This window comes from Amaranthus tricolor, chromosome 12 (assembly GCF_026212465.1).
Source record: "Amaranthus tricolor cultivar Red isolate AtriRed21 chromosome 12, ASM2621246v1, whole genome shotgun sequence".
Classification (NCBI taxonomy): Eukaryota; Viridiplantae; Streptophyta; class Magnoliopsida; order Caryophyllales; family Amaranthaceae; genus Amaranthus; species Amaranthus tricolor.
This window is the reverse complement of record NC_080058.1, coordinates 15,098,274-15,108,062: the sequence shown is the minus strand read 5'-3', so window position 1 is coordinate 15,108,062 and position 9,789 is coordinate 15,098,274. Positions and strand designations below refer to the sequence as shown.

Sequence of the window (9,789 nt, the reverse complement as noted above, 5' to 3'; positions counted from 1 at the left end):
ATTCAATGGAAGTAGATTAAATTTTGAAATCTTTTCCCTTCAATGACGTTTTGATGCATATATTGTGTTCTTCATGTTTAAATTAGCTTGAGTAGTCTCAAGGGAATTCTGTGATGTTTAACGGTATTTTCTCTTTTTTGCTTCACATTCTATTTTGTTTTGATGTGCAATTATGTTTTGTCTTGTTTTGTGGTATGTATTTGCTTCTGGGTCAAACAGAGAGAAAGACAAATAACTTATTCATGTTCTTCATGTACAGGGCTATTTTGACAGCAATATATGCTCTTGTAACCAGTTTTGGATTTGATTCTTGATGGTTTGTTAACCTTCCTATGTTTATTTCTTTGCTTGATTGATCTTAGGTTTTTCTCCTTTGTATAACATGCCATAACTTAGCAGCTAGTATTGCCTAGCTAATGACCAACATGATAACATAGTAGACATATGCCTTTTCTTTGTTAATTAATTCTTCTTGTAGTTTATATGAATGCATGAGAGAAAAGCCACCAAAGGATTATCCGTGGATACTTCAAACTGATTGGGACAAATTCATCAAGTATTGTACATCCAAGGAGTTCAAGGTTAGTGTTTTTTGTAGTGAATATATGACAGTAACTTTAGGATAAATTTCATTTGACAATAATATGCATGATGATTAGTGTTTTTTGTACAATCAACTCGATCCACTTTAGTGTTATTTCTACAGTTTACTCAATCCATTTGATAACTAAGTGTATAGTCATATTTAAGTGATTTATACTTTTGGCGAAGGAAGTGAGCGAAACTAATAGAAAAAAGGCAAATTTGAAGACATCTGGCTATTGAGGAGGGCGACTTGGGTATCAACCATTTGAGAAAGAGCTTGTAAGTCTCACTTTTATCCACAAAAAAACAAGCTGATTTAACTTGTTGAAATCAAACAACTATTTAATACTATTTTCTCCAAATGTAGGAAAAAGAGCTAGATGAACAAGGGGTTCATCTTGATCAAGTTCCTAGGCATTGGACTTGGATAAGAGCTCTTTCTCATGTGAAAGACGGAGTTATTACCTTTAAGAATCCATCCGATTTAGCAATAGCTAAGGAAATTGTAAGAGCTAAACCCATTGCAATTTTGCTAAATGTTATGTTAACACCAATTTTTCACAATGCATTTTATTTTTGTTTGTTGATGTTAGCAAGCATTGGAAGTTCAACAAAATAACGGAGAGATAGTTGTTGAAGAAAGAAATGACATTTTAGCAAAAGTTATTACGAAAAAAGAGCATGGTGGTTGTGTAAGAGCCTTTGGATCAGGCATAACAAATAAGGAGTACTTTGGCTTCAAAAAACCAGCACCACCTAAAGAATTACACTCTGTAATCAATCGTATGAACACAAAAATAATGGGCATGGAGAAAAAGCAGAATTATATGATGTCTTTTATAATGACGTGTTGTCAATTGAATCAGGAGCAATTGTGTGACTTCATGACAAAATTTGGTGTTGTGTTGGCCAGGGAATGGGTCGTGGTAAGGATTTTGGGTCTGATTCCCATCTTAGTGATTCTACTGGACAAAAAGAAAAAAGTGGTAATGGCGGAAAAGGATCGAGTTTTATGCCATTTGCAAGTTTAGGAGTTCAAGATGTGCAATTTGAACTTGTAATTAGTAGTGGTGGTGACATTGTTGACAATGAAGCAACGAAAGAATTTATTACAAATGAAGAGCATGATAATAGTGAGGAGCATGGATTTGAAAAGGAACAGGTTCATGAACAAGGTATAAAAGATCGTCATACTAACATTGATGATTGTGAACCATATGTTGTTCAATTGCCTGATTCCGAAGCGCAACCCACACCTTACAATTTTCAAACTTCTCCTTTTATTGAGGTATATCCTTATTCATGAGAGTTTTACTTAGATTAAATAAATATGTTACTTTGTATTATAATGATAGATTAAATTTATAATAATTTTAAACTACTAACTTTATATGATTATAAATGTTTCATGATGAATAGGGATGGAATGATTGTTACTTGGGGCTAGAAGGAGATGAAGGGATAGATATGGTTGCCATGGCACAGGTTTATATACCGAAAGCAACAGAAATTGTGAAGAATCATGGGGCCCCTATGCCAAGTGGTCATTATCGAGTCAATATTCAGACGGATATCAAGCCTAGTGCACTTTTGCCATATCCTAATGAGGAAATGACACTAGTTTGTCTAGCTAAGAAATCTTTTATTCCTTGGCCGTGTCACTTCATCTTCCCATTTCCCAGTGTAAGTACTCCTTAGTAGCATGGTATAAGTTTGTAGACATAATTCATATTATGTTTTGCAAACTAATTGTTATTATGTCCTTGTTTTCAAATTAAGGATGCATAGAAGCAAGATGCAAACAATTCCATCTCAGCATCTCAATATTCACCTTCATCCTATTTTCAAACTAAGGACGCAGCTGCACAGCAAGATGATGGAAACAAACTCATCTCACCATATCCGAAATCACCTTCATCAATTTCATCATCAAATCAGAAGTACCAAATCACTGATAAAGATCGTGCCAAGCTGACCACAAACTTGGTAAAAAGTTTTAAATTTGAAGCTTTAGCAATGAGAAAAAGTGAAGAGCAAATCGATATAGAAATACCAGACTATGTGTTCCGCAATAAGCATACTGTTGACATTGATTACATAGACATGCTTGATTGGTGTTATCAACGAGAAGTAGGAGTAGGGCACCTTTCAAATTTTATGAAGTCAGTAACTTAAAACTCCATTTTTTTATTTTTTATATTTAAAGTTATAATTTATTTATTAATTTATTTTTCTTATGATTTACAAGGTATTTGAGTGAATCTTGTCAAGAAGAAGGTATCTCCGGAATGTATGGTTTTTGTGATGCTAATATGCTTTCTCCATTATCACCAATAGAGAAATAAAGGATCAATCTAACTACTTGGCTAGCATTTTCGCATGTAATAATGCTAAGACTAAAAACCAATTATTCATGGCACCTTATTACGAAAAGTAAGTGACAAAATTTTTTTTGTGGTTGTCTTATATTATTATAATAATAATTTTTTTTTTCATCAAAAGAATCCCCTTTAGTGATATTGATTTGCAAGTATGAATGCTATCTTTGTGTAGTCAACATTGGATTTTGGCAATTATTAGTTCATGGAAGGATTGGTTTATTGGTTAGATCCTACTGGTGTGGAAAATAAAGTGCGTGAAAATGCTCGTAAAATTATTTATGAGTAAGTACTATACTATTGCATCGTAAATGGTTTTACTTTGATATATTATTTAGGTTCTATCTATTTAATCATTTTATATGTAAATGACTATGAGGCTTGTGAAGTTTAGCATGGTCCATCGAAAGGATCTCAAAAAAATTAAAAAGAATCCTAAAGTTGGTTTGAACTAACTAAAAGTAAGGTTCTTTTATAGTAATTTTTTTTATTGTTTAGACATGTTCTAAACTTATGACAAATTCTATATTCTAATTATTTTTTCGTCGTTTGTTTGTTTTGATTTCCTGTAATAGTGTCCTCGTCAACCTTAAGACGCCAAATACTGTGGATATTATGTATGCCGTTATATGCTTGAGACTATTGAAAGTAGGCAACAATTGATTTTGGAGGAGGTAAGTATTCGTAAAAAATTTATATCAAACATTATGATATTGGTATTGAAACACAATGACATTTGGATATAATATTGATGGATTGGATTTTCGGCATCAATGTTCACCTTCTCTTTCTTGGCTGCAATTTATAGGTCTGATGATTACATGTTGTTGTGATGTTTCTAGCAGCAAGATAGTTACCAAAAGTAGAGTTAGTTGACTGCATACAAGCCTCTAAATCACCACTAATAGAAGTATTATAGATTGAGAGAGTGTGATTCAAAGTTGACATTTGTTTGACATATTTTATTTATGGGCAGTTGATTTTTTTGGAATATATTATTTGATTAGTTATTGAGACAGGTTATGATGTATTTCATTGTTTCCCAATTTGGGGTTGTCCTATATACAAAGGAGACTCTGCCGAAATTTTCGCTCAAATTTTTGTTATTTGACACATATTGTTGCAATAAGTTGGGTTAGTAAAATTTTAATGAATTATTAATGTCTTGCAGTTTTCCCCTGGGGCTCCTTCAACTTATTCTCAGGAGAGCATTGATCAAGTTCGAGATTTATGGATTTCTTACGTTGTCAAACATAGGCAACAAAAATTGGAGAAGGAAGCAAAAGATTTGGATGATGTGTTATAAGATCATATCAATGGAAATTATTAAAGATTAGAATTCATGAAGAATTTTGATGATATTTGACTTTTGGAATAAGATAATTGTATAGTTGAATTCTAGTCTAATTATATGATGAAATGATTTATAATTTTTGCTGTTGGTATAGCATGTATGAACGCGTATATTTAATGGTATATATGGATTAGTACAAATTATATCGTATTGGTATTTTTATTTATTAATATAGGTCTTTTGTTATATAAATGGTGGCTTAAAAATAAAAGGAAATTGCAGATGTACGGCTTTTTTATTAGTAGTTATTGGCAGGGGCAAAGAGAACACCTCCAGTAATTGCTAGTTTTCTTTGGTAAGGGAAAAGAGAATACCTCCCTAAAGCAGGTGTTCTCTTTGGTGGGGTTGTAGATTTTTTTACAAGTAGCAAAGAGAACACCTCCATAAGGTGCAAGTTTTCTTTAATGTGAAGAAAAGAGAACGCCTATTTGTTCCACATGTTCTCTTTTATTTTACTTAAGAAAACACTAAGAAAGGGGCGTTCTTTTAGGCTAAGAGAACTGTGACATGGAGAACGCTCCTGAGGAGTTCTCTTAGGCATATTTGAGGCGTTCTCTTTTCCCTTTTTTGTAGTAGTCTCTTCAAGAAAAATAATTCAAGACAAAATGTATTATAACATTATATTTTTTTCAAATATACAAATAATTTACAAACAAATTACTTAAAAAGTGCTACTCAGAATCGGGCCTGAAAAACACCATTTAATATTTGAGGCCTCTTATTTTGGGGGCCTTAGGCGGTTAGCTACTCCGGATAGCCTAATTACCGACACTGGTAAGTAATTTCTAGTATATCGACTATTTAAACCCCTTAATTTAAAATCCTGACTTCGCCTCTGCTTACAACCAAGTTAACCAATGGGTTGGTATTTCTTTTAACATAACTACACCCAAACCCATACAACTATTACCAATTACGATCATGTAATGATCATGTAATAATTATGTAATAGTCGATCTCCTGAGAGACCTTCTTTCAGACCCAACTCATTAAATCTTAATGTCCATTTACTGTATCCCTTATTCTTACTTACATTATAATGCGCACTTACAATATACTTAATGTGTAACACCCCTGAATTTCCAACCCCTTAAACGAAACCAGAAATAGTGAAGGAAGGGAGGAAATTCGGGTGTTACATAAAAAGAAAAGGGAAGGTAATAAAATAAAAGCTAAAGATTAATTAAAAAGGTGGGTAAGTGGAAATTTTGGCAGCATCTCGGTTAAAACTGAGGGTGTGACAAGGATATATAAATGATTAACATAACTAAACTAATTTAAGGCTTTAATGCCTTTCAAAATACGTCACTACGGAATGAACCATCGTCGGCTTCTTGAATCATCAACTCTAACAAGGATCTTGGTTCCAGTGTTAACGCATCGATTTGACGGATACCGAAGGAGTATTCTCAGTACTATACATCCAAAAACTATGCAGCGAAACTATGGATCATACAAGGAGTCATACGACTCCATACGGAAGAAATTATACAATCCCAAAATAAAACTTTACAAGTAATATAAAAGCTACAAGCATTAGGCAACTTGTACACAATTGTTACGATCGTACTCCGCTCTTTTCCCCAATGCACACCAAAAGAAGCTCCTATACCTGTCATGTCAAGCTACGATCCTCCTGCTGCTTAACATAATGACCATAGTCAGATGTGTCATAGCAGAAACATCATAGAGAGTGATGAACAAACAACAAAAAACGCATACACGTCAGTAATTAATGAACTTATAACAATTAGAGTCATGGAACAATACTATAGACAAAGATATAGTATGGAAATAATGAGTCTACTCATCTGTTAAAACACCTCTATTTACTCATAATTTCTCTTTCAAACTACTAATCTCTCGAAGTATATTCAAAGGTAGTGGATCTTTTCTCTATTCATGGCATAATGACACGGCCAAGGGCGTTATCGGCCACCCGGCGCCCATGGAAAAGTATGAGCTCATGCTCCCTCCAGCTGACCCTCTCGGGTCCTACCTTCGAGAAAAACTAACACACTGGGGTAATAAACCAGTGAAGAGACCACCATATTGGGTTTTGCAGGACCCGCATGGTAACACCTCGGTCAAGTGGCGGTATCGGCCACCTGGCACCAAATGACCCAAGCATGCTCATACCCCCTTACGGTGGTCGCGTCGGACCTCACCTAGGGGACTACTAAATCAACCGGACATAATCCAGTTGAGTCTTGCCAACTAATCATAAATCAAGGCTCAATAAGTAGGAAATCACTTCGATACCACACACAACCATGGTGCGTTCTCTACTATTTAGAAATCTGTTCTCATAGTCTCCTAATGCTTTCATTCTACTTGCCTATATCACTATTATGACTATTCGCTAGGATGGTCTATATTCTGGCGCTCTATAATTCTAATACGATGCATATAATCATGAATTATGAATAATACTTTGAAACGATGAATATGATAATTAATTACTGCGCGTACGTACCTGCAAGCGTCACCGCATGACCACAAGTTACAAAAATCACCTGACTAAGGTTCTACTTTCCTCTTATGAAGTGGGCACCTATATAAGTTATGAATAAAACTAATAAGTTCCCTTAAGTACTTTGTCATACCAGCTAAAATTCAAAGTAACCACTATCACCATTCACGACAAGTTTTCAATTACTTCTAGCACATACGCATCCCATTCAACACCAAGCATAATAGTCAATTCAACAATAACACAAGTCTTTCCATCAACAACAAAGAATAAAAGGATTATGTCAAGTTTTTCATTACACCATCTAACTTTGATTTATAACAATTCACATTATCTTAAAATAAAACGACGATTCACACTTAAGTCTCACAATGTTAGTGTAGTGCTAATATGATGACAAGAACGAATCTTAAGGTTATCGAATTGCAATATCATTTATTATATCCTCTAAGGTTAGAAAGAACTAAAATCAAGACATCATAACAAGTAACTTTAATAATCCTGAACAAGTTGACACTATGTTCATGGCCTTACTAATATCATTCAATTATAACTTTGATAACCTAACGAGATTACTTGTAATCAACATTAATAATTTCTTTTTTACTTCAACAAGGCCAATTAAGACTACCATGCCTAACAAAACTCCCACATTCAACACAAATAAAGTTACTCATGTACTAAGACACCATCAAAATAGCACACAACCATTATTTTCATTCATACTTCAAACTCTAAGTCATAAATATGTTAAATTCATCAAACACACTCTTACCCATAAAAAGATTCAATGAAAATAATACAAAGTTCAACACTTTTCATTCATATTTCAAAAACCCAATTCATAAGTACATTCAAATCATCAATCAAATTCTTACCCATAACAAGATTCAATGAAATTAACACAAAATCAACACCAAACTCATAAGCCTTTATAAACTTCTAATTAGATACTAGGAAGATTACTTAGAGTAAACTTGAGAGGCTTACAATGGGGCAATTAAAAAAAAGGGAGTGAAGACTAGGTAGTTGTGGAGGATACCACGCGGCTGGACTGTGGCTGCTGGTGGCGGCAGCCTTCATGGCAGTAGGGGAGAGCAAGCTGACGGCAGCAACACAACATGTTGGGAACCAGCTGCTGCTACCGTGTCTGTGCGTGGGGGAGAAAAAGGCGTGGCCTTGCTGCAGGTGGTGATCACGGTGGAAAGGAGGAGCTGCTTGGTTGTTTGAGGGCTGAACCGTGAGTGAGAGGGAAAGGAATTGAGAGAGGGAAGAGAGGGAATGGGATTGACGGCTAACCTTAAGCATTTAGGGTTTCATGGGTTTTTATCCTTGTTATTACTATAAAAATAATAATAATAATAATAATAATAATAATAATAATAATAATAATAATAATAATAATAATAATAATAATAATAATAATAATAATTATTATTATTATTATTATTATTATTATTATTATTATTATTATTATTATTATTATTATTATTATTATCATTATTATTATTATTATTATTATTATGTTGTTGTTGTTGTTGTTGTTGTTGTTGTTGTTGTTTATTTATTATTAGGTTTATTTATTTATTTTTATCTCGATTCATTTTCTTGCGAAACCCAACTAAGATACTCACGTTCGTGGGCTCACACATTTTAATAAAATAATTATTTTGATTTGAACCTCTTTATTTGTGAATCGTAACTATATTTTTAATATATGTATATAAGTTAACATTTAAATTCGTATATGAAAGAAATTTATTAAAACTAATTCAGAAATCATTTAATATAATTGTAAAATCTTTAAAAGTTATTAAAACTATTAAATAATTACGTTATTAAAATCTCGGAGTGTTACATAATGCTTAACGAGATACTTAGCTTACTAGCCTACTTACCATATATTTAATGCCTACTTATATTATCTTTAATGTCAATTTACAATATACTTAATGCGCACCAAGTAAGTACTTAAGTACTTACAATATTTCAAATGCATACTTACAATATTCTTAATGCCTACTGAAAAACTAATTCTATAGTTTTTCCTTTTTAGATCAGCCGAATTAGAGATGTTTTCTCAAAATTTGTGATTATGTGATGCCATGAAGAACTTTACAAACAAAATAATATTTTTCTAACAAATATACTATTTCTTGAAATGGCAGTGTTTAATTTTCCAGCAAGAGCTCACACAGTTGCCCAAGTGAACAAAGCAACTTCGATGCATGTGGCACCACGAACACTATTGGCCAAGTCCAAACAACTTCTCCTGCCAGCATCACTCTCACCACAGCTGGGACCCACTATTTTATTTGCACCGTTCCCGGACACTGTGCTGCCAACCAAAAGCTCTCTGTCGCGGTCACTGGCCCTTCAGCCACCACTCCCGCCTCAGCTCCTGCTCCTGCTCGTATAGCTTCCAGTCCCGCTACCACCCCAAGCCCTGCTGGTGGAGCTCCTTCCACCGCTCCCGCCGCCACATCCACAACCACACCCACTCCTGCAACTGCCTCAAGCCCCACTGCTTTAACCCCTGCTGCTGCTCCCGCCGTTAACCCTACCACCGCACCGACTTACCCCACCAGTCCTTCAACCCCAACCGATGTTCCTACCTCTCCCTCAAGCAATCTCACCACCCCTGCTTCATCATCTCCCGCTGCAGATGCACCAGCCGAAAATTTTGCAACTTGCAGCAGTATTACTAGCTTATTGAGTTTAGTGTCTGTTGCTATTGCGACTTTAATTATCTAAACATAAAACTTTATTTATACTGTATGTTATTGATAATTTTTTGAGAACCCCAGTTTTGGCATCATATATTATATCATTAATTTGTAGTAGATAATTTTTTTGGTTTGCAAATAATGTTATAATCTTTCGAATGTTAAATACATATTCATTGTTTCATTTGTAAAGTTCCCTTAAGTGTATGTATAATCAATTTTGCAACAAGTTAAGTCGTGCTAGTACGTATAAATATGACAAATATTATTTAA

General features: G+C 34.0%; 2 protein-coding genes and 1 long non-coding RNA gene across 7 annotated transcripts; all 3 read left to right on the top strand.

The window, feature by feature from the left end:
- The first annotated feature begins 258 nt into the window (after positions 1–258).
- Positions 259–2,924, top strand: LOC130828840 (uncharacterized). Of its 5 annotated transcripts, none has more exons than XM_057694855.1 (8): positions 259–316; positions 479–581; positions 776–864; positions 953–1,090; positions 1,179–1,873; positions 2,005–2,268; positions 2,365–2,571; positions 2,834–2,924. In XM_057694855.1, exons 5-7 carry the CDS (start codon positions 1,502–1,504, stop codon positions 2,371–2,373), a joined length of 645 nt encoding a protein of 214 aa, XP_057550838.1. In that variant the 5' UTR covers positions 259–316; positions 479–581; positions 776–864; positions 953–1,090; positions 1,179–1,501; the 3' UTR covers positions 2,374–2,571; positions 2,834–2,924. The 5 variants fall into 5 exon arrangements, with proteins under 5 accessions (XP_057550838.1, XP_057550837.1, XP_057550833.1 ...); XM_057694854.1 differs by having other exon boundaries at positions 2,365–2,747; XM_057694850.1 differs by lacking the exons at positions 2,365–2,571; positions 2,834–2,924 and having other exon boundaries at positions 2,005–2,308.
- A 238-nt stretch (positions 2,925–3,162) lies between these two features.
- Positions 3,163–4,478, top strand: LOC130828839 (uncharacterized). Its single transcript, XR_009047406.1, has 3 exons — positions 3,163–3,424; positions 3,539–3,637; positions 4,135–4,478. It is a non-coding gene; the product is annotated as an uncharacterized LOC130828839 (long non-coding RNA).
- A 3,433-nt stretch (positions 4,479–7,911) lies between these two features.
- LOC130828617 (uclacyanin 1-like) lies at positions 7,912–9,544 on the top strand. The gene is made up of 2 exons (XM_057694581.1): positions 7,912–8,030; positions 8,974–9,544. Exons 1-2 carry the CDS (start codon positions 7,912–7,914, stop codon positions 9,542–9,544), a joined length of 690 nt encoding a protein of 229 aa, XP_057550564.1.
- Positions 9,545–9,789: the final 245 nt, after the last annotated feature.